The 24,117-nt window shown below is 39.3% G+C and overlaps 1 protein-coding gene across 1 annotated transcript in view; it reads left to right on the forward strand.

The window, feature by feature from the left end:
- Window positions 1-129: 129 nt before the first annotated feature.
- Window positions 130-24,117, forward strand: part of armc8 (armadillo repeat containing 8) — a 37,401-nt gene continuing 13,413 nt past the window's right edge. The window contains exons 1-12 of the mRNA XM_057852863.1: window positions 130-408; window positions 4,607-4,683; window positions 7,085-7,156; window positions 9,943-10,085; window positions 10,150-10,247; window positions 10,340-10,432; window positions 10,512-10,592; window positions 15,423-15,498; window positions 21,811-21,901; window positions 21,971-22,031; window positions 23,554-23,754; window positions 23,823-23,918. Of these exons, the coding sequence (XP_057708846.1) occupies window positions 364-408; window positions 4,607-4,683; window positions 7,085-7,156; window positions 9,943-10,085; window positions 10,150-10,247; window positions 10,340-10,432; window positions 10,512-10,592; window positions 15,423-15,498; window positions 21,811-21,901; window positions 21,971-22,031; window positions 23,554-23,754; window positions 23,823-23,918 (1,134 nt within the window). The 5' untranslated portion in view covers window positions 130-363. The remainder of the gene's footprint in view (window positions 409-4,606; window positions 4,684-7,084; window positions 7,157-9,942; window positions 10,086-10,149; window positions 10,248-10,339; window positions 10,433-10,511; window positions 10,593-15,422; window positions 15,499-21,810; window positions 21,902-21,970; window positions 22,032-23,553; window positions 23,755-23,822; window positions 23,919-24,117) is intronic.

Genomic DNA, 24,117 nt, shown 5'->3' on the forward strand with positions numbered 1-24,117 from the left:
TTGAAATATCACATCGTGCATAATTATCTCTATTTCTTATTTTCTTATCGATTGGGTCTTTTGTTGTGACGAATCTACTCTGAAGGGACTATATGACGTCATGCTGATATTTACTTGACTGACAAATCCACTGCCTGTCAGACGGACAGCACGCTAAGTTAGCGTGTTACTTTGATGCTTGAAATCAATTCGTGCCCGCTGGACAAGGGATGCACTTGACTTTTTTTGAAAAATTAAAAAAGTCAAATAAGACTTGACTGAGTTTATCAGAATTTCTTTTGAAGAGGCTACCTAAAACTGCTCTGGGGGGTGGAGTGTCTGCAAAGTGTTGCGCCGATTGGGGCGCCCGATCGGGGACGAGAGATGGCGTGCTTGTTGGAGGCCCCTCTCCGCATCAGTGTACTGTCTGTGAGTCACTTTTATCTATTCAAAGAGTAGTTTGCTTTTCTACTCTTTCTCGTCTGGTTGTAATTGATGACTATCAAGTAGTTGACATTATTGAGTATGTAGTTTTCAAAGTGAAACGGCCCCTGTTAGCACAAGGCTAAGTCAATGGCTCTGCAACATGTAGCGTTGCTAGCGCCCCGCCTACTGTAGCGCGCACCAGAAAAGGGAGCACTCGTTTTGTATTACATTTCTTCCACGGACAGGCGGTGACGTTCGGAATACTACGCCGACCAGCCATATCCTTTTTGGGCGTATGCTGCTCGGGGAAGTGAAACGAACGCCACGAGCTGTCAGTGTCACCCGGAACGAGTTAGCGGCTAACCGCTCCGAGTTACCAATATTTATTCTTTGCACGAAAACGAAGCGATCAAAACATATATGTATGCTTTCAATTATCCCCAGTTTGTCCCCACTTTGGCCTAAAGCCAACAATAAATGTTTATATTCAAGTACTGATCGTATGTTAGCAGGTATCAGGTGCCCAAACTGGGCAAAATCTCTTACTCTTGTTACACATTATTTATTATGCGTGGAAGTAGATATGAGTGATTGTGTGTGGTCTTACTCGTTGCGCTAACGTTGCACTTGGCGCCCTGACGAGGTCACAAGTTGTGTGGATCGTTCTGGTTGTCACAAACAAAAAAAAAACTTTTAGAGAGGCGTCACATGCAGAAATGCGTGCATAAACTCGAGCTTTAAAAGCAGGAGTTTGCATCTTAAAAGGCCTTTGTAAAGCAATAAACATTAGGGGAGACTGGGGCAATGTGAGACATTTCTTACATTCACTCTCCTCCAACCAAGCTAAAACAACAAGCCAATAAAGTTGACATATTTCCCATGAATTTAGGATGTTTCTTAGCAATGGAAAGGATCAGAATGTACTCAGGATGAATCGTATTGAAAATTTAACTAGTTAAAAAATAGTGGTCTTGTGTCTTACTTTACTCCATCTTAAGTGCAAACTGAGACAGACAAGAAAAATTAAAGGGGGAAAGTTAACCAATGAGGACTAAACTGATTCAGTTACCATTTCCATCTTTATATCAAAATTTATAATTGCAAATGTTGTTAAAGTTAAAAGGCAATAAGACAATTCAGAATGAATGTCAGAATAGTAACAGCATCCTCGGGTTTGGTCGATTAAACACCTGAACGCACCTCAAGATCTACCACACCATAATAGAATATCTTCATACATCATAACATAATATGACAAAATTACCCATGGCCAGGTCTATGTTCCCTGGATGACTTCTTTCATCATCAAAACTCTCTTCATCAGGCAAGTGGAACAAGGATATTAATCTCCTCAGAGCTGCTAACTACAATTTTCTTTGTGGTTTTCTTTTTCGGGTTGGTCTTTTCTTTGCAACTTTGCCTTTTCTTAACCTTTCCGACCAAATTTCTGACCTGGACCATGTAGTACATCTGAGTCAGCCGACCAGGCGTATCCAGGTGGACCATGTGTGGTGGATGGATTAGTATCAGTTACTGAATTGTCTGAAGCGAGTAGTTCATCTGCAGGTGGATCATCTGCATGGGTGGGCCATCCAGATCTTGTGCTGTGGCGGGCTGCAGCTCAGGTCAGGGTTTGGCCTGTCTGACACCATGGATGGTGCAAATGTTTGATCACAGAAAAATTATGTAGATCCAAATTTAGATGTGATGTTGTGTAGTGTCAATACTGACATGAAAGAGTGAAGTGAGTCCCCCCCAATAAGACACAATGTTGACTTCTCTGATGGAGCTTTACAGGTTTTGTAACACCCACATTTTCTTTTGGACATAGGCTAGTGCAAAACAAAGGAAATTTGCGACATTGAATTTCATTGTAGCCACTTAGTCTTTGGTTCCTTTTGAGTAGAGATGTTCCGTGAATTTGATTGTAGCCACTAAGTCTTCGATCCTTTCGACTAGAGATGTTCCGATAAAGATTTGCCGATGTTGATGTGATACCTATAATTGTAGACAAATGTAATGCAAAAAGTAATGAAACCAATAAATCACAAATTACATATTTTTTGTATTGAAGTGAGCCCTGCGAGTACCTCCTCCAGAAATTCTCTGTTTACAAATATTCCACAATGCTCTTTTACTATCTTTCAAAGGTTGCTAAAGACAAGTAGTCCCATACAGTGGACATGTTTGTCTTGTGGTTTGATTTACAGTAGCCTAAAAGCGCAATGAAAACTGGATTGGATCCGATCTTGAGGCAAAATCCGATTCTCCAAAAATAGCCATGCTGAGTATTGGCTCAGGACAACACTACATTTGTCAATTTCAATAGTTTGGGATAGGGCTGTCCCAAATGACTAGTTTTCTCCCGATTAGTCAGCCGACTAGTTTTACGATTAGTTGACTAATCTAATATATATATATTTTTTTACACAAATTTTTAGCAATTTATGCAAGTTTGCGTTTTGGAGAAGACTGCCAATGTTTTATAGCAGGCTAAAGTAGGTGGTCTTTTTTTCCCCCATTAGCCTCAATGTCGCAATGCTAAAGTTAGAGTGTTGGATATAGATGTGTTTCCTTATTTTGTATGTCTGAACTTTAATTTTACGGCGTGTTGATGACCATTAAAAATCTGCGAAATGAACTGGAGTCTGATATGCCATCAACACGCACGCACAAATGTATGCACGCACGCGTAGATGGACTTACGATCTGATTCCAAAATTACAACTGGGTGACTGCGCTTTAGGTGTTCATTCACTGCCCACGTGCAGCCTAGTATGCGCGCTTGGCATTGAAGGGACAGGACACAACAGGGTACCCTCCTTTGTTTCGTTGAAATAAGTCAATGTTTTGGCCACTCTGGTGTGCTATTTTGGCTTTGTGCCGCTTTCCCCCCTAGCATACCAAGTGTCCGATATTCTTAACTAGGGATGTCCCGATCCAGGTTTTTGCACTTCCGATTCGATACCGATATTCTTTTGAACTTCTGATCTGATACTGATACTGGCCGATACCGATACCGGCCTATCTGAGTATGTATTAAAGTTTATTTAGCCTCCTTCCTTAGTTGTCAGACTCATGTTGAAAAGGGTTTAAGTACTCTTGATAACAACTAGCCAGCTGAATTCGGTGAGTTTGAATCACACACAATGGTTGGTAACAAGAAACTGACCTGTTTATTCAGTGATAAACACAAAACATTATAAATAACAAACAGAAATGGCATATTCAGTCAGTAAAACGTGAAAGTAATATTGTAAATGGTTCTAAAAAAGCAAAACACACAAACAACCTCAGTGGAAAATAAACTACAGTATTAACTCAGCATCAGTTCTCTGCTCTTGAACAACTGTACCAAGGCTTTAAAAAAATTAGTGCAAATAATCCTATTTTAAACCAAAAATGGCTTCTACCTATCTTGTTGCTCCATCTCCATCTATCTACACACTCCCTTCAGCTGCTTGCCCTGGATGCAGTCCCAGCATGATGGGGAGATTTTTACAGACTTTAGACTTTAAATTTACATTGCAGTCATAATGTAGGAGATGCCACGGAGGTAAATTGGGTAACGGTAATGCTAGTGTTCTGAAGGTTTGTCGTTAAATGCAGACCGGATTTTAGGGAAAGCAAAGCAAAAACTGGAATGGATTGTGTGAATCGGTGCGCTGGAAAACCTGGACCGGATTTTCCCAAAAAAAAAAAAAAAAAAAATGGATCGGGAGTCTGGACCGGAATTTTTCCGTGTCGGCCGATCCGATACCGATGCCTATTTTTTTGTGCATATCGGCGGCCGATCCGATCCAAATATCGGATCGGGACAACCCTATTCTCAACTTTCCATGCATATTTTTTTTTTTAACCCTTCATTAACCGTCGACGCATTTATGTCATTGATGTCGTCGACTAGTCGGGACAGTTCTAGTTTGGGAACAAACCTGTTGACGCAATGGGGCCTACTAATTTGTTATGTGGACTGAATTATGGTAGTTACTACAGAGATAGGGGCAATAAACCCAATATTTGTAAGTTTGAGCATTTTGAGTTCTGATGGTGGCTGTGAAAAAGCGTTTTTTGAGATGATGCAACACAGGTATTTGGTTTTCTGAAACTAAATGCTGTTTGTACGGAAGGGGCTTGGCTTTTAAGGGCTACATGGTATATCTTCTTAACAATCCATGTTTTGTTTTTTGCTGTCCTGTAGGAAGTTACTGCCACGAGTCGACATTATGTGGACCGTCTGTTTGACCCTGATCCACAGAAAGTACTGCAGGGAGTCATGTAAGTTAATCTCTTATCAAGAAAAGTTTTAAGACTAGTTGATTGCCAGATTTTCTTTGTCAATCGGCACTCAGTGTTGGGAAAGTTCAAACTATTTCAGTACACAAATTGAACTGGTTCCATTCTTTGTTCATGATAGGATGTTTTGCACTTTCGTTTATTTATTTAACACCGTCGACATGAAAGTCATGAATTTAATACAATATTGACAAGCCAGTGATGTTTTTTTTCACATTTTTTCGGTACAGGGCAATGACTGAAAAAAAAGTTATACTGAGTTATATTCAGTTGTGATATTCTATTACAGTGGTACATCAGCATACAAACACATCTATGGAGTTAGATTCATGCCAAAACTAAAAAAACAAAAAAACGTAGTTTGCAAATGAAAAGTGTCATTCAAAAGAGAAAAAAAACGTCATTTGGAAAAAAAAAATCACTCAAAAAAGAAAAGTGTGGCTTGCAAGTAAAAACAGTCATTCACATAAGAAAAAAAGTGTGGCATGCAATTAAAAACAATCATTCACAAAAGAATTAGTTTTGATTTGCTTACAGATCGATTTTGATTTGCTTGCAGATCGAACAGCTTTCAGCTTGCTTAGATAGTTTACAGCTTGCAGCTCTAAACTATCCCCTCACACTCACTGTGTTTGCGCGTGCGTTCTTTTTGTGGACTCGCGGTCAGAAGTATTACCTGCTCTGCGCTTCCTGCGTGAAAATAAAAGCATGTATCACAAAACAAAAGTCAACATTATAATGTTTTCTTTAAAACCGACTGGAGACAAAATGGCATTGTCTCTGGCGTTGTAAAGTCGAAATCACGTAAGTCAGGTACGTCGTAACCTGGGGACTACCTGTATTGTAATCATCTTGTGTTTTGGAATCTGTTTTACAAATCAGGAAATCCTTAATAGTTTGCCTCATCTACATCAAATTATGACCAAAAGAAAGATTTATACTAATGCTTCGTTGTAGCGCCAAACTTTTGAACGTTAGTGTAAGTAAAGTGCGTTTCTGCTTACAGCTACATTACCCCTTCGTAATAATCACTTTTTCCCCCCTCATAGCTATTGTATGAGTAATCTCGTAATGATTTTTTTATTATTGTAACATCGCCGAAAAATCGCCAGCTTCGTCAGGTTTTTAATCATTTATTTCGGAACTTGTGCAACACAACATGCCTACTGTTCGCCACAGCTTGACAAAGTGAAAGTAAAAAGCCCCTCTGTCCGTCAAGTCAGCCACGCGGTGCGTTCAGGTACACCACGCAAAACACCCACTGCCATATTAGAACCCCATTTGTTGCATTATTGTAGGTTTTATTATTATTATTATTATCATCATTACTATTATCATATTATTCTTATTTTTATTCTTTTTTTTTTTTTTTAGCTCTGTGTAATTGCTATTTGCAATAGTTCCATCAGTATTAAGGATTTAGTGTAGTTTTTCGGGCTGTGGAACAAATATAATGTGTTCTAACGGAAAAATCCTGCTCAACATATGATCATTTCGACTTATAAACTAAGTCCTGGAACACATTAACGTCGTATGTAGAGGTACCACTGTATATATTTTTTCACACTGGCAGCCACTTAAAAGCGCACTCTAGTCATGCGCTCTACTTCCACAGTTGGCGCATTTGTTCTGAAACTGAAGCTTAAGACTAATGGATTTGGTAATACTTTGTAGTGTGATTGAGTTTGGTAAGCAAAGTATGCTGTATTGTTCAGGCTATTGTTATCTGAATAACTGGTCATGTTAATAATGATAAGACACCTATTTTGCACTTGTTCTCCACTGTATTGTTATTACTGTATTTGTTTATTTGTATAGGATAAATTCCCCCCTAAAAATGGGATTTTTGTCTAATGTGACTCCATTGTTACTTTATTCAGCACATTTTTCCGTTGCAGAAGGTGGCTTTATCTCTTCCTTCAACAAAAAGGATTAGTAATGAGTGGACATAACTTCATGTATATGACTCATCTGGACAAACTCTAATTCAAGCACTTAAATTGATATTTTCCCATCTTTTGTAACCTCCTGTGCTAACATGATGATCTATTTCAGAGCAACATTTCTCAGAGTGAATTCACTTCTTTTATTTTTAACCCATTAAAAGAAAAGGCTAGCTCTGGCTACAGTCTCCAGTCATCAGTACTTTTCCTCCCCCCCATTTTAGAGTGTTTGAGCCCCTCGCAGAACACAGGAAATGTATAAATGAGCATACTCATGCAGCGAAATTATGTTGAATAATTGGATGACATGGTTTGCATAAATCTCTTTGCACATCTAGCCCGTGTCTTTTCCTGTGAAACAAGAAAATTCTAAGTCAAGGAAAATCTACATAAACACTATTGTCTTGCGCTCATCTATTGTGTATTGTATGACTCCACAGTGACATGAAGAATGCTGTAATTGGCAACAATAAGCAGAAAGCCAATTTGATCGTCCTGGGAGCTGTGCAGAGGTACACAACCCGATTTCTTCCTCACTTTCTTCTCACTTCTATGACACCTTTACATCATAAGTTATTCATCCATACACGCATGTCCACCTTCTAGTATTAGTGCTGTTGTATGAATTGCAACAAGTGGATACACTGTTTATACCCTTCAGACCTAAGCATGCTGCTGAAGGACATGAGTTTGCATCTCCAAATCAATTAATACATTGTATTTAGTTGCTATTGCCACTTCTGGGAGATGATTGGATGAAACTTTACCCACCGAAATCAAATCATGAGGTTTGGTACACCCTCTTTGCTATTTTTGGCTCTTTGAAAATGGCTGACCAAACGCAACTTCAAAAAGGATAATGTAAGGTGCTCATTTCTCATCAAAACACGTTAACGTTAAAATTAACCAATAACAGCATAAAATATCCCCAACCCAAAAAATTGCAATTCTTTCTGGTGTTTGAGTAGAGTAAAAATCAGCTCAGATTTTTTTTTTTCTGCCCGGCAGAAAAAAATGCGGGTTGAAGGGGTTTAAATGTACCTCGTGCCATGTAATTAAAGAGAATTTATTTGTTATGCCTGCTACAATACAACAATAAATCAATAAGATGGCATTAACATTATTAACATTCTGTTAAAGCGATCCTTGGATAGAAAGACTTGTAGTTCTTAAAAGATAAATGTTAGTACAAGTTAGAGAAATTTTATATTAAAACCCCTCTTAATGTTTTCGTTTTGAATTTAATTTGTAAAATTTTCAGTCAAAAAATAAACTAGTAGCCCGCCATTGTTGATGTCAATAATTACTTACACAATCCTCATGGGTGCAGAAGCCTATAAAATCAGTCGCACCCAAGCGCTAGCAGAGGGCGGCAAAACTCTATAAAACACAGTTAACAAGTGGGCTTTTCACTGTACTGTCATTTAAATCTGTCTGAGCGGGGCATGTGCGTTCATTGCGTCAAATATTTTAACGTGATCAATTAAAAAAATTAATTACCGCCCGTTAATGCGATAATTTTGATAGCCCTACTCTAAATACGAATTTATTTCGTACCAGGACCTTGTTTGTAAGTCGAAATATTCTTAATGTCAAGCGGGATTTTCTTATAAGAGTGCATTATAATTTGATTGATTCGTTCCACAGCCCAAAAACATATGCTAAATCCTTAATAAATACTGCTGGTATAATTGCAAATAGCAGTTACACATAGCAAAACAAATACATTATAACTACAAATCGGAATGATAATAATTATAATAATATAACGAATTGAGTTCTAATGTGGCAGTTGTGTTTTGCATGCTGTTCCTGAACGCAGCACGTGACCGACGAGAGAGTGAGTTGCGGTAGAGTGGGAAGGTTCACCTTTTTTCACTACCTGCATTAACCTTTTTGGGTTGTTGATTTCTTTCACAAAAAAATCCCTGGTCCATCCATCTTGCGGGAAAATAATGAAATTGCGACGCTGTTATAAATTGTTTTATTTCGAGCATGTCGTCATATGTCGAGACAAATGACGAGTCAAATTTTATGTCAGATGTCGAAAGGATCGTTTGTCGAGGTACCACTGTATAACCGAAAATGTAAAGTCTGTGTAGGTGGTTGCCAGGCCTTTATGGAGTTCTTATTCGAGGTGAAAATCGAGGAAAAATTTCCGATTCTTATATTATTCGCGATTCGGCCGTGAAGAAGATTCACAAACATCCAAATTCCAATTATTAAAATATGCCAAGTCATAGACCTCATAATGTATTGATGGGAGTGGAAACACAAAGAGCTTTTTCAGTTGAAAATATTTGTGAATAAATGCTTAAATCCCTGGATTCTTTATAGATGTGGACTTAAAACAGTCTCAATTCTTGGTTAAAAGCAAAAAAAAAAAAAAAAAAAAGAGCAGTTAGCATTTACCTTACGTAAATATGTCAAAGTACGATGCTAGTCTTACAGTCAATGTGGCGGCCGCCACATGCAAACAGAGCTTTTCCGGTGAAAATTCTTGTGAATAAATGCTTAAATCCCTGAATTCTTTATAGATATGGACGTAAAACAGTCTCAATTCTTGGTTAAAAGCAAAAAAAACGTGCGGGTCGCGTTTATTTTATGTAAATATTGTGAACTATGAGGCTAGTTAGTAAGGAAATTAGCGGCCGTCGAGCGAGCTTTTTCCGTTGAAAATTCTCGTGAATAAATGCTTAAATCCCTGAATTCTTAATAGTTATGGATATAAAACAGTCTCGATTCTTGGTTAAAAGAGGAAAAATCCGGGTAGTTAGCATTTATTCTTACGTAAATTTTGGGAAGTATAATGCCAATGCTTGAGCGGCTAATTTCTCCCATTGATTTTTTTCACGTTTCAAAATGCATGCATGGTACGAAAAATATAATACTGTAATTACATTGAATCCTCGAACAAATCACTCCTGAGACAATCCTTGCTGATTGTATGCGGTAAAGCTTTCGTACTTTTTCAACCTAAATCCGGCGTTATATTTATAATCGAATCGTAGCGTCTGAATCGTAATGTAATTGAATCTTTGGATGCTCCAAGATTCCCACCTTTAGTTCTCATTGTTATTTTTAAGTAGCTATATATAAAGGTTTAACATTTATGGTAGTGTGCTCAAGCTATATATTTTTTAGCTAATTTGAGGAGGAAAATGCTTAATAGCTTTGTCAGCTTTGATCAGAAAAGGTCAAATGTCCAAATTTGGCTCAATTTAGACAAAGGCAGGTCTCCCGTAGTTGCACTTGGAACTCCAAAGTTTTTTTTTGTTGTTATCCGTCCCTTTTACAGGTTACTGTACCTACTGCAGCAGAGCTCCTCCGGCTTGGAGCTGAGAACCGAGTGCGCGGTAGTACTTGGCAGCCTAGCCATGGGCACAGAGAACAATATCAAGTCCCTGGTGGACTGCCACATCATCCCTGCCCTTCTTCAAGGTTAGCACCATAGTACACATCATTCTAGCACATTGTTGTCAAACGTCTGTATTGTTGCCTACAGGTCTCTTGTGTCCTGATCTGATTTTCATCGAGGCTTGTCTTCGTTGTCTCAGAACAGTCTTTATAAGCCCCGTGACCCCGGTGCAGCTACTCTACACTGTAGGCTCACTTCATTTTTTTTTTTCCGGGGTATTGCATCCACTCTCATGAAAAATGACATTTGTTTGTTTATTTGTTCTTACTAACTACAGGATCCCACTGTGATCCCTCATTTAATGTCTCTCCTGAGCCGCTCACATAGAACGCAGGAGTACACCACGCAGATCTTCTCCCACTGTTGTAAGGTATTTACTGGTATTGGCTTACACACAGTTTGAAGACTCATGGCAGACATTTTTGGTTTATGTGTTGGTTTGTCTACAGACTCCGGAGCACCAGACAGTTCTGTTTAACCATGGTGCTATTCAGAACATTGCCCCTTTGCTAATATCGCCCTCTTATAAGGTATGTGGCCATCTTGTCTTCGGTGTTTATTGTATTTGGAGTTGTTTTATTTGTGAATATTCCCATTCATTTAGGTCATTTCATTCTTAGGGTATTAAGACGGTCGCAATTGGACTTTTTATTTGATATTTCATTTTGATTTGACTAGTTAGCTTCTATAATTCAAATGACCTCTGTCTTTTCTGATTAAAATCAACATTAGTATGATAACGCAACTTGATTCTCCATTGCAAAGCATATATCTGGCAACCCGAAGGGGATGTTGTGCGTGTCAATATTTTGATCCAGGTTGCGATACCATCTTTGTCCACGAGTCTTACATACAGTGGTACATCAACATAAAATCATTTCGACATCCGATGTAAAATCCGACTCCTCCTCTGACTTCCGTTCCCCAGTCTTTATAAGTTAAGATGACAATTATTATTGTGGTAACATCGCCAAAGAAATCGCCAGCTTCGTCAGGTTTCAAATCATTTATTCCATCAACCTGTGTAACAGAACATGCCTACTGTCCGCCGCAGTTCACACCAGCAACAAAACATTAAAAGAGAGAGAAAAATGTCTACCGCCCTCTCTATCACACTGTCAGGTCAGCCACGCCGTGCGTTCAGGTACAGCACACAAAACATGTCCGCCATATTAGAACCCGATTTGTTACATTATTATAATAATTACAGGAATTATTATAATATTATTCAAATTTTTATTGATAATTTGTTTTGCTATGTGTAATTGACATTTGTAATAGTACTAGCAGTATTCATTAAGGATTTAGTGTAGGTTTTCGGCCTTTGGAGCGGATTAATGGAATTCTAATGTATTGTTATGGGGAGAATCCTGCTCGACATACGACCATTTCGACTTTAAAAAAGGGTGCTGGAACGAATTAACTTCGTATGTATAGGTACCACTGTACATTAATTTTATAGTAACCTCTGTAAGCAATATTAAACACCTGGATAGCCTGGGTTTTATTGAAGATTTGTGCTTGAAATCATACAGAAGTTAACCATATAAATAAATGGCTAGTGGTCCAATGATGTCGAGAAATATGCTAATCATAGTAGAATATTATTTAAAGGAATTCATACGTCTGTTAAAATGTGCTACTTTTAGTGACAGTCTTAATTAAAATGACCTTATAAGCCTTTTGAAATACACTATATGCTACTGCAATATTATTTACAGGGCGTTGTAAACCTGATAAACTGTCCCAGCGCTCCAAAAATGATCGGATTAGTTTTGACAGCGGGAATATCTAAATAAGCATGTCAAAACGTAAGGTAGATTTGTTCAACGGGACGGCTTGCATCAATAGTCCCCACTGTCGAAATAAGCCGCTGTCAACAATGGGGAGTTTACTTTGACGAAAATCAACAGAAGACCGGAATATGTGTACGATCTCGACAGTCCTCCTCCAACCTCTGTTCCCTAGTATTTTTAAAATAGTTAAGAATTATTATTATTTTAACATCGGCAAAGTTCGTCAGGTTTGTAATAATTTATTTTAGAACTTGTGCTACACAATACAGCTACTGTCCGCCTTAGCCGACGCCAACAACAACAACGTGAAAAGAGAAAGTAAAAACTCTTCCGCACCTCTCACTCTGTCGTCAGTCTTACTGTGCGTTCAGGAACAGCTTGCAAAACATAACCGCCACATCAGAACTAGAGCTGGGCGGTAAACCGAAAATTTACCGTCACCGAAATTCTTCACGATGACCGACGTAATTTTGACCATGTCGGTAAATTCGGTAAATTAATAAAACAAGAAAATAGTCTTTTCATCCCGCTTTGACTCTGTGTTGTTCGTCTATGCTCATTCCCCTTTAAGAAAGCAGTGAATGTACTTACGTAGGGAGTCACGTGATCATCAGGAAGCCAATCAAACAGAAGCCCGGTAAGCTAACGCTAGCAGCTAATGCTACAAGCAAAACGTGATGGAGTGTGGCTTAAGGGAGGTTCGCCAAACTTTCACCCGACATTTAATAGACTCTTGGTGGCATCCAGACGGGCTTTCACCAGCTGTCCTCCCTTGTTCTCACAATTTCCGGAGATGGTGCTTTCAGTGCTTTCTACCGGTAGCCAGGCCACAGGCTAACGCTAGCCGCTAACGCTAGCGGCCGCTAGCGGCTAACGCTACAAATGAACGTGATTGAGTCGGATAGCGGCTCTAACCTTGTCGAAACGGCTGAATTTAATGAGTGGATTGGGCATGGACTGCATCTAGCAATTACTATGTCGCGTTATTTTGTATCTGACTGTGTGTGATTTCTCTGATAGCTTTTGTGATGGTAAAGCATTCAGCATAAAGCACAAATGGCCCCAGCTATTTTTCTGTATGTGTTTAATTCTGTGTCATTATTGCTATCATAAAATCTTAAGTGTTTCATTTGCAGAAGATCAAAATAGCTTTAATGTGTGTCTGTCTTTTTGGGGGTTCATGTATGTGTGCATTTATTAAAAAATGCACTGGGGGGGGGAGACCCTGAAACCATAAAGTAAACACTTGTATTGAATAATTATGTCACAGCAGCCATTAACAATAAATTGTCTTTTTGAAGTGTACTGTTCGAGCTGCAAGTCATTTGTGTTACAATGACATGTTTGCACAGGCATATCGATTTTGACAATGTACATTGTTCAAGCCATACACTCTGTTATAAATGCTCATACTTGAATTCTTATTGTTTACAATTCATTTGTATAAACCTAATGTCTAGACTGCATGTACATTTGTTAAATATATCAAATTGAATGCTGGTAACTAAATCAACAAGAAACTGTTAATCTGTATTTCATGCATTGATTCAGATTTTCAAATTATATAACAGTCCGCTTGGACGACTTTATCGTCATTTATCGTTATCGAGATAAATCTGCTCCATTTATCGTGATACATGTTTAAGGCCATATCGCCCACCCCTAATCAGAACCCAATTCATTACATTATTATTATTATTCCGATTTGTATTTACAACTTATTTGTTTTTCTATATGTAATTGCTATTTGTTCCAGCATTATTTATAAAGGATTTACGATAGGTTTTTGGGATCTGTAATGAATTAGTCGAATTATAATGTATTCTTATGGGAAATTCCTGCTCGACATATGACCATTTCAACTTACAAACCAAATTCGTACGTAGATGTACCACTGTATTCCTCTTTAAACTTGCCTTGAGCTGTAGGAACCTTGTAAAACATTGTTAGTGGCCAGTTTTAGGCTACGTCTACACTAGGAAGGATCATTTTTTTGCCTTGTAATTCGGACAATATTTTATACCTTTCCACACCACGTTTAAGGTGAGTTTATAAACATCACCTTCCTGCAAGTGACGCCTGCAAAAGGAGCAGCATTGTGTGTTACGTCATCGTCCCCGCTGGATACCTCTGAACCGGAAGCTTATAATTTGTGGGCATTGTTTGACGTCTTCTCCGTACATATTCAAGCATAAAATTTACAAGCTTTTTCAGTTGGAAAAATAGAAGCAGGGAAGAGCCACGTCTTTACCATTCGCCTCAATTGTTTACAATGCCACACAAAAAAATGGAGATGCCGCGCCTATGATGTAATTTCTGTTGGCTCCGATTTTACACGGCTACTAGCCGGTGCTACACTAGACAGGGTTTCCTATCTGGCTTTTACAAATTAGCTGGCTCTCTAGCTCGTGTGATAAAAAATCCGGACAAGGGGTACATTAGTGTAGCCGACATGCCGTATAGTATCATAATTTGAACGTTTAAGGCCATTATCTGTCTTAGTGTAGACGTAGCCTTAAAGCGAAAATGTGAACTAAGGTTGGCCAACCATGTTTTTGAATAATATCAATGGCTAAAAAATTATAAGCATATTTTCATTTTTTTTTTTTTTTTTTTTAATGCAACCCTTCCAGATTCTTTGTTTAACCCATAGCAACGCCCTTGACAACGAAAATGCTTTTCTTCGGCAATCTTCGGAATCTTCGAAAATTACGTCACATCGGGAAATGCGAGGGAAGTCCCCCATAGAACAGTATTGTTTGTTGCATTGCTTCTCTGTAAGATGCCACGGCGATGTGTGGCAATGTTTTGTTCTCACTCAAACGAAAAGTTGTATGAGTGGCCAAAGGATAGCAGGGCACGTAAATGGACATATTTCGCTCGCACGAAGCGAATGAATTTCACGCCATCATCGAGTAGGGTTCTCTGCTGCAAACACTTCGAAGATGCCTGCTTCCTTAACCGGTCTGCTTATGATCAAGGATTTGACAAAAAGTAAGTGTGATTTTTGGATAGATGACTGATGACTTTGTCAAAGCAGACCTGCCAACTGTTGTGGAATGAACAGTAGTAGTAGTAGAAGTTAGCGACCTTAGCCGAAAGTTAGCTCGTGGCAATCCCCGATCATAGTTGTTGTTGTGTATCGCTTATATCGCTGTTGAATCATTGTTTGAAGGGCTTAGTATGGCGGCTGTATGTACGGAGCTGCCATCGCTGTTCCTGGTGTGACGTATCACTTCCGGGTTCGTCCCCTTTCAGGCTCGAACTTCGGAAACGCGATTGTTTTGTCAATTATACAACATATAAATTATTTTTTCATGCTTTATTTGTTGGACAATGTTTAAGTACTTTAATTGTGACCCTATTCGGCATGTTATGAAATTACTTCACATTTCTGCTTTAATGCTAGGCAGTGACATTTGTCATTTTAGTTAATGTATGTAAAGATCTGATTTCAGTTCATTTCATTAACACACTTTTAGATATCTTCAAACTCTTCAATGTCATTCTAGCACTAGTTATACACATGCAAACAAATGTAAACCGCTACTTTCTTCCTTTCAGGTGCGTATGCAGGCTCTAAAATGTTTCTCAGTGCTGGCATACGAGAACACTCAGGTCTCCATGACACTGGTGAATGGTGAGTGTTTTAGTCTGGAGTCAAACAAAAATTTTGAGTATTTTGCCCCCCTCCCTTGCTATCAAACTCACTAATGGCCTACATTCTGGATAGGGGGTTCTGAGTGATTATCTAGTAGTGAGGTCCGCATTAGGTAGGGGTGTGAGGACACACACAGGTCACCAGACGAGTAGATACGTGTTATTAGGTCCATGAGATGAGAGGATGTTTTCTCATTACTTTTAAGAAAATGAAAAAATATAGGACGGGTGAACTGCAGTCCCTGCAAAAATGCAATTTTTTTTTTTTTTTTTTTTTTTTAAAGGGATTTACAATATACACACACACATACATGTATATTGCTTCTGGAGAGGGAGATGATAATAATGAGTTATATATGTGTTATGCACACTTAATGGTAGTGTTCTTTCTCCAAAGCGCGCACACAACGACATATGTGTTATGTACACTTAATGGTAGTGTTCTTTCTCCAAAGCACGCACACAACGCATGGTTTAAGCATTATTTTGTTCGTATCTAGTGTGGGTTGAAGCTGCAGGCAGGCCACCACTACCAGGTTACATTAGGAATTGTACTGACTAGTAGGGATGGGAATCGAAATCCGATTCCAATTCAGAACCGGTTCCGAGTGTTCCGAGGCCTCGACATCACAATGAAAAAGCCTTAACGATCCCTTTAACGATCCCTAAAGACGCATATTGCGTCGTGACGTTTCTTGTTGTCCAGACGCATCAAACTAGCATGGCGCCAAAAACCACTCGCTCCAAAGTTTGGCTACACTTCACCAGGAAAAAGGGTGAAAATGAAAGGTTACGATAGTTTAGCACGAGCGTTGCCGCCGTAAACATAACAATGACGTAGGTTCGAACGCTCGAAAGTGTGTCTTCACTTCACAAGGAAAAATTACAACAAAGCGACTTGCAGTCATTGCGAGATGGAAATAACTGCATCGGGAGGGAATAGACTGCACTGTCCTCACCGACACGCTAAGGCTCAGTCCTGGCTATACAGCTAGCTAAACTCCCAAATGACGATGCAGAAGACATTGGTATAATTTGCTGACTTTATTCAACCATCACTTGAAACTAAAAATAGAAATGAAACAAATCAATTTCGTCCCCAATAACAAACAGGTTCGCATCAACGTAAATCAGCGATGATTAGCTGCTAACACAGTCATAACAAACAGTTAGCATGCGTTCGCTAGCATTAGCACATCGTTTAAACCACTACACAACTGGATTTAAGTGTCCGATCGCGAGTGGAAACGCACAACAACAACACAGAAGATGATACATACAGGCGTTGGCTCTGTGGATATTTTACAAACATTAACAAAGAACGTAGGCTCGTGGCAGTGTTTCCCTTTCTCACTAACTCGCTCACTGGCTTGGATCCGGCATTTCTTCTTCTTCGCGCTCTTCTTCGCGTGAGGAAGCGCAAGGGCGCCACCACTTGAGCGTGAAAGCGCCATAAAAACTAAAAGGCATGCCTTTCAATATACTGGTAAATAAAAACAGGGGTCCCCAAACTACGGCCCGCGGCTCCATATTTGGTCCGGCCCCCTGAACAATTCCAGAGAGCATTTTGAATTTTTTTTGTTTTTTTTCTCCCTCAGTAGTGTTATTTATTTCCTGGCCTTTTTCAGTGAATAACTCAGAGAGGGTTATTTGGTTATTATCTATTTAATTAATAGTGCTATTATTATTTATTATTATTATATTATATTATTTTTATTTTATTTACTTTTGTTCCGTGAAGAATCCACAGAGGGCGTGATTGTGGCGTTCTGAAAAACAATAATTGTTTTACATTTCGCACTCCTGCAATCGTCACACTTTTTCTGTTACAAACTGACCCCGGCCTCTCATCAGAGAAGGGAAAAGTTATTTGGCCCTCACAGGAAAAAGTTTGGGGACATTCCCAAAGCCAGAACAACGACCTATATGCCAAAATATACCAATATTTTTTATTTCTATTAGAAAAATGTTTCAGTAAAATGTTACACATTCTTGTGCATTTGCCACTTATTGCCACAGTTAACATTGAGGCTTTGGGCCTCTTTTGACCTCGTTGTGAGTTTGTAAGGTTGTGACTTCTGATTATACAAACTTCATGCCAATCAAAATGTTTGTTCTTCTTTTTCCCGAAATTAGAATCGGTAAGAGAATCGATAAAGAATCGAATCGTTAAGCAATATCGATAATGGAATCGGAATCGTAAAAATCTTATCAATTCCCATCCCTACTGACTAGGGATGTCCCGATCACATATTTTTGCACTCAAATCCGAGTCACCTGATTTTGGGAATCTGCCGATACCAAGTCCCAATCCGATACCGAAAGATTTTTAAATTTTTTTTTTTTAATTTGAACAAAATTTGCAAACGTGTTACAGTACTGTGCTGTTGACAGTACTTCCTCCTCTTTTTCCGGGAGTGTTACGGCAGATAAAACGTATGTATTTTTGTTACTTTTGTCAATGCCATTGTATTTCTGGATTATTTTTTTGACTTTTAAAAAAATGTGTGTGTTAGTGTGTGTGTACTGCCCAAAACACAGTGTTTCCATGTGCACTACCTGACAGGCAGTTGATATTGTATGTCCTCCAAGAAAACACAGGGGTTGGTCTTTTCTTGTTTGTATATGAAGTAATTTGTCTATAAAATGAAACAAAGAAACATGCATGCATTTAACACAACTGCACAATACACACCGGTATACAAATGCCATCACTTCAGCAACAAGCTATAAGTATAGGTTACCTCAAATTTTGTTCATATAGCTTTTCCCCATAAACACACATATACTGTATATTTACAGGTTGGTATAGATGTTAGATATCTACAGACATACAGTGTATCACAAAAGTGAGTACGCCCCTCACATTTATGCAGATATTTAAGTATATCTTTTCATGGGACAACATTGACAAAATGACACTTAGACACAGTGAAAAGTAGTCTGTGTGCAGCTTATATAATAGTTAATTTATTTTCCCCTCAAAATAACTCAAAAAATAGCCATTAATATCTAAACCCCTGGCAACAAAAGTGAGTACACCGCATGGGAACTACGTACATCCCTAAATTGAGTACAGCTTGCCATTTTCCCTCCAAAATGTCATGTGACTCGTTACATGAGTGCTGTCAGCATTGCTGCAGAGATTGAAGAGGTGTCATCAAATGTGATCTGGTCTTTGTCAAAGTCACACAGAAGTAAAATCATTGTCTGCTTTAACTTAAACCACCCAAACATTTAGAGGTTTTCATATTTTAATGAGGATGGCATGCAAACTATGACAGAAGGGGGAAAATTAAGTGAACCCTCTGCCTAAGGAGACTCATAGAACAATTGAAACCATTTTTTGCCAAACGATTTAAGTCAGGTGTGTGCCCAATCACTGATGAGTGGTTTAAAGCTGCCCTGCCCACTATAAAACACACACTTGGTAAGAATTGTCTTGATGAGAAGCATTGTCCAATGTGCATCATGGCTCGGTCAAAAGAGCTGTCTGAAGACCTGCGATCAGGGATTGTTGATTTGTATAAAGATGGGAAAAGATACAATCTATAAAAGTCTGGATGTTCATCAATTGACAGTCAGTTGTCTACAAATGGAGAGAGTTTGGCACTGTTTCTTCTCTTCCAAGGAGTGGCCGTCCACCAAAGATGACGCCAAGAGTTCAGCACAGAATACTCGGAGAGGTAAAAAAAGTACCCTCGAGTTTCTGCTAAAGACTTACAGAAATCACTGGCACAGTCCAATATCTCTGTGCACACATCAACTATATGTAAAACTATGGCCAAGAATGGTGTTCATGGGAGAACTCCACGGAGGAAGCCACTGCTGTCTAAATAAAACCTTGTTGCTTGTTTAATGTTGGCAAAAAGGCAGTTGGACACTCCACAGAAGTTTTGGCAAAATATTTTGTGAACTGATGAAACCAAAAGTTGAATTGTTTGGGAGAAACACACAACGTCATGTGTGGAGGAAAAATGGAGCAGCTCACCAACAGCAACACGCCATCCCCACCTTGAAGCATGGTGGAAGGAGTATCATGATTTGGTGCTGTTTTGCTGCCTCAGGGCCTGGAGAACTTGCAATCCTTAATTGAAGAATGAATTCAAAAGTTTATCAGGAGGTTTTGCAGGAAAACCTAAGGCCGTCTGTTAGACAGTTGAAGCTAAAAAGAGGATGGATGCCGCAACAAGACAATGATCCAAAACGCAGAAGTAAATCAACTTCAGAATGGTTTCAGAAGAACAAAATACATGTTCTGGAGTGGCCAAGTCAAAGGCTAGATTGAACCCCATTGAGATGCTGTGGCATGACCTAAATACAGCGATTCATGCATGACATCCCAGGACCTGACTGAACTACCGCAGTTTTGATAAGAAGAATGGGCCAAGATGAGTCCTGATTGATGTGCCAGACTGATCTGCAGCTACAGGAAGCGTCTGGTTGAAGTTATTGCTGCCAAAGGGGGACAAAATATTAAATGTGATGGGTCACTTACTTATTTTTCCTCCTTCTGTCATTGTTTGCATACTATCCTCATTAAAATTTGAAAACCTATAAATGTTTTTTTTTTTTTTGGGGGGGGGGGGGGGTCACTGTTTTTTCATCTGTGTGATGTTGACAAAGATTAGATCACATTTGATGGTGATTTTATGCAGAAATTTGAGAAATTCCAAAAGGTTCAGATACTTTTTCATACTTCTGTAGTTTCCTAGGCAGAAACGTAACAGAAAGCACTCAACAGCGTCGATGCAACCGAAAGGATGTGTACTGTAAATGTGAATGAGCATGTGCTCCAAACTGCTTCACACAGTGGATGCAGTGAATTATGACCACAATTTGGCAGTAATGTACTGTAAAACTGTTAACTGACTCTAAAGCATGGCTCTATCCAGCACAACAGTTACTTTTTATCTATTTATTTAAGTTATTTAGAGCACTGATTAAAAACCTGATCCTTTTTAACTGATTCTGATCTTCTAAAAAATGGCCTGATCGGCCTCATTTCCGACCGCGTGATCGGATCGGGACTTCCCTGGTGGTGACTTCTGATGGCAGTCGTAGCTGCTTGTGCATGGACATTAACACTGGGTTAACCTTGGGACATTATTGGATTTGGTGGAGGTATTCAGTAGCTGTTGAACTTTAATGAAAAAAGCAGCTGAATGTCTCAACCACCCGGGCAAAAGAGTAACATGGGAAACAGGGTTTCAAGGCATGCAGTATGGTGTGCGCAATGCATTTAATGTGTGGCTCCAGTCTTGCTTAGCGCACAGCCAATTCTACCAGTGTATTACGTTCACGATCAGTCACATCATCATCATCAGTCCTATTGTTGCATTTTTTATCGTCTTTGTTTTTTTTTTCCTGTTTGTTTTGTCACACCCCTCCTATATAAAGAGTTTGGTCCCCCCCCCCCTTCTCTGTGGAAAAAGCTTATTTTCTCTGTCAAAGGTCCAACAGTTGTAAATATTAAGCTTGCTTGATATCTAAAGTATGCTTTCAGTCTTGAATGTGACTATTCGACACCGTTTTTAGCTATGATATTATAATTGAGATTGAAATATGAAACAAAACAGTAGACAATCAGGAAGTAACCTTAAGCTTATGCGGTTGCTGAAGACAAATGGGAAAGTAACTCATTGTGTTTTACTACAATAAAAAAAAATACAAGACATTTTTTCAACAACTGCCAGACAAACTACCAAGTAGGCTAAAACTACATTCTTCTTCTACCACTACTCTTTGTTCTTTCTATTTTCCGGCAGTCTGGATGCCCTGTGGCACCATGCTGCCTCTCACAGGTCAGTCATGGTACTACGACAGACATTTAAATGTGTGTCATGTGTTGTGTTGGTTGTCACGAGTACAGTGAATCCCTGCATAATCGCGGCATTACATTGGAACATATCTTTTTGATATTTGCTAACAAAACCAAGACAGACCAGAGCAATAGAATTATTATTTTAGCGGGATATTTGTGCTAAGGGACTATGTTGAAGTGAGTTAAAATGCTTCTTTTTGACAAAAGGCTACCATATTGTGGCATATTATTGCAATTATAAAACCTTTTAGGGTCTGGATGTCAATTACTTGCAGAATGTAGATATACATGCGCTATTCACGGTCAAGCTAGGTCTCAAACCCCGCGACGTTCGGGGAACACTGTACATTACGCACTATAAGAGCAGTAAGCACACACACATTGATTAAAGTATGTGTTTGCAGGTGTGTTTGTACCCTGGTTTAACAAGCACTCATCACATTGACAAGGTTTTGTGTGTGCTTGCAGTGCTGGTGGACGGTGAGCTGCTATCTCAGGTATTTGTCCGAATGATGCAAAGGGATCAGCCCATTGAAATGCAACTAACGGCAGCCAAATGGTGAGTGGAGTGGAGTGCAGTGGATGTAATTCGTCTGCGGGCGTCTTTCTGACACTCTTTTTGCCGCAGTCTCACGTACATGTGTCGAGCAGGCGCCATCAGGACAGATGACAGCTGCATTGTTCTAAAGGTGCTGCTCGTTCCTTTTTGTTCGCCAATATATCTTGTGATATACTGTATACAGTCATGTGAAAAAATTAGGACACCCTATGAAAGCATGTGTTTTCTCTAACATATTTGGTCAATTTTAACAATCTTGAGAGATTCAAGTAATACAACTAAACTATTAAAACTGAATAAAAGATATCACTTTCTGTGTAATGTAATTTAAAGTAAATGCAATTTCTGTTGAATAAATTGGGACACACCCACATTCAATCCCACTTAAAATGGCTCAAATCACACACGTATATCACATCAGGTGCAACTGATTAGAACATCATTACCCAGTGTTTTGAAGTAGGCTTGCCTTATTTAAACCTCATATTTAGTTTGGCGTGTCCCTGACTGTTGAAGTGAGAGAGAACACCATGGTGAGATCAAAGGAGCTGTCTGAGGCCTTCAGAAAGAAGATTGGAAATGCTTATGAGTCTGGTAATGGATTTCAAAGGATCTCAAAAGAATATAAAATCAGCCATTCCACTATCCGGAAAATATTCTACAAGTGCAGGACATTGAAAAACAACTGCCAGCATGCCCAAGTCTGACCGTCCAAGCAAGTTCACCCCGACAGCAGACTGCAAGATGCTAAAAGAAGTCTCCAAAAACCCTAAAATGTCATCGCGGGACCTACAGCAGGCTCTTGCTACTGTTGATGTGAAAGTGCATGCCTCTACAATAAGAGAGACTTCACAAGTTTAACCTTCAAGCAAGAAACCTTTTTTCTCCAAGAAGAACTTGAAGGCCAGACTGAAGTTTGCCAGAGTGAATGTAAACAAAGACCAGGACTTTTGGAATAATGTTCTTTGGACAGATGAATCTAAAATTGAGTTATTTGGACACCAGAACAGAGAACATGTTTGTTGTAAACCCAATACAGCATTCCAGGAAAAGAACCTCATACCAACTGTGAAGCATGGAGGTGGAAGTGTCATGGATTGGGGATGCTTTGCTGCAGCAGGACCTAAGCAGCTCACCATCATAGTATCCAACATAAATTCTATCGTGTATCAGAGGGTGCTTGAAGAAAATGTGAGATCATCTGTGAAAAATTAAAGCTGAAGCGAATGTGGACCCTGCAACGTGACAATGACCCAAAACATACCAGTAAATCCACCATTGACTGGCTGAAAAGGAAGAAATGGAGAGTCCTGGAATGGCCGAGTGAAAGCCTAGATCTTAATCCCAGTGGGATGCTGTGGAGGTGACTTGAAACGTGCTTTAGATGCAAGAAAACCCTTAAACACCTCACAGCTGAAAGTATTCTGCATTGAAGAGTGGGGCAAACTTTCATCAGACCGATGTCAAAGACTTGTAGATGGCTACAAAAAACGTATCACTAAAGTTATATCAGCCAAAGGGGGTAACAGTAGCTATTAGGAGGTAGGGTGTCCTATTTTTTTTCTTAATTAAGAACTGAATATTTCACAGGGTGTCTTAATTTCTTCACAATACAATATATATATGATTTTCTTCCTTTGCTGCGGCTGCAGACACTGCCGTGCTTGGTGCGCATGTGTAGCAAGGAGCACCTGTTGGAGGAGAGGGTAGAGGGAGCGGAGACGCTGGCCTTCCTAATGGAGCCCGATGTAGAACTGCAGCGGATCGCCAGCACCACTGACCACCTGGTAGCCATGTTGGCCGACTACTTCAAGTATCCTAGCTCTGTGTCAGCCATCGCTGACATCAAGAGGGTGGGTTGTCATCGTTGTTATTTTGTCTTGCGTACAGGTTGGCTTTTATTGATTTTCTGTCTCCGTAGTTGGACCACGACCTGAAACACGCGCACGAGCTCAGGCAAGCAGCTTTCAAACTGTATGCGTCGCTGGGCTCCAATGATGAGGACATTCGAAAAAAGGTGTGTCGTCCATACTTTTTAAATATACAGTATATCAACGCACTTTTTCAGTTCAGAATGATCGAAATAACATTTTTTGGGGGTGGGGGGTATGTGGCTGTCCTTTATTTTTCGCTGGAAAAACTCACCCATTCACTGTCTCTGTGCTCAGGCAAAATTGCTAAAAGTATTACTGTGGCACCATCTGGTATCTTTGTGG

Source organism: Corythoichthys intestinalis, chromosome 12 (genome assembly GCF_030265065.1).
Source record: "Corythoichthys intestinalis isolate RoL2023-P3 chromosome 12, ASM3026506v1, whole genome shotgun sequence".
Lineage (NCBI taxonomy): Eukaryota > Metazoa > Chordata > Actinopteri > Syngnathiformes > Syngnathidae > Corythoichthys > Corythoichthys intestinalis.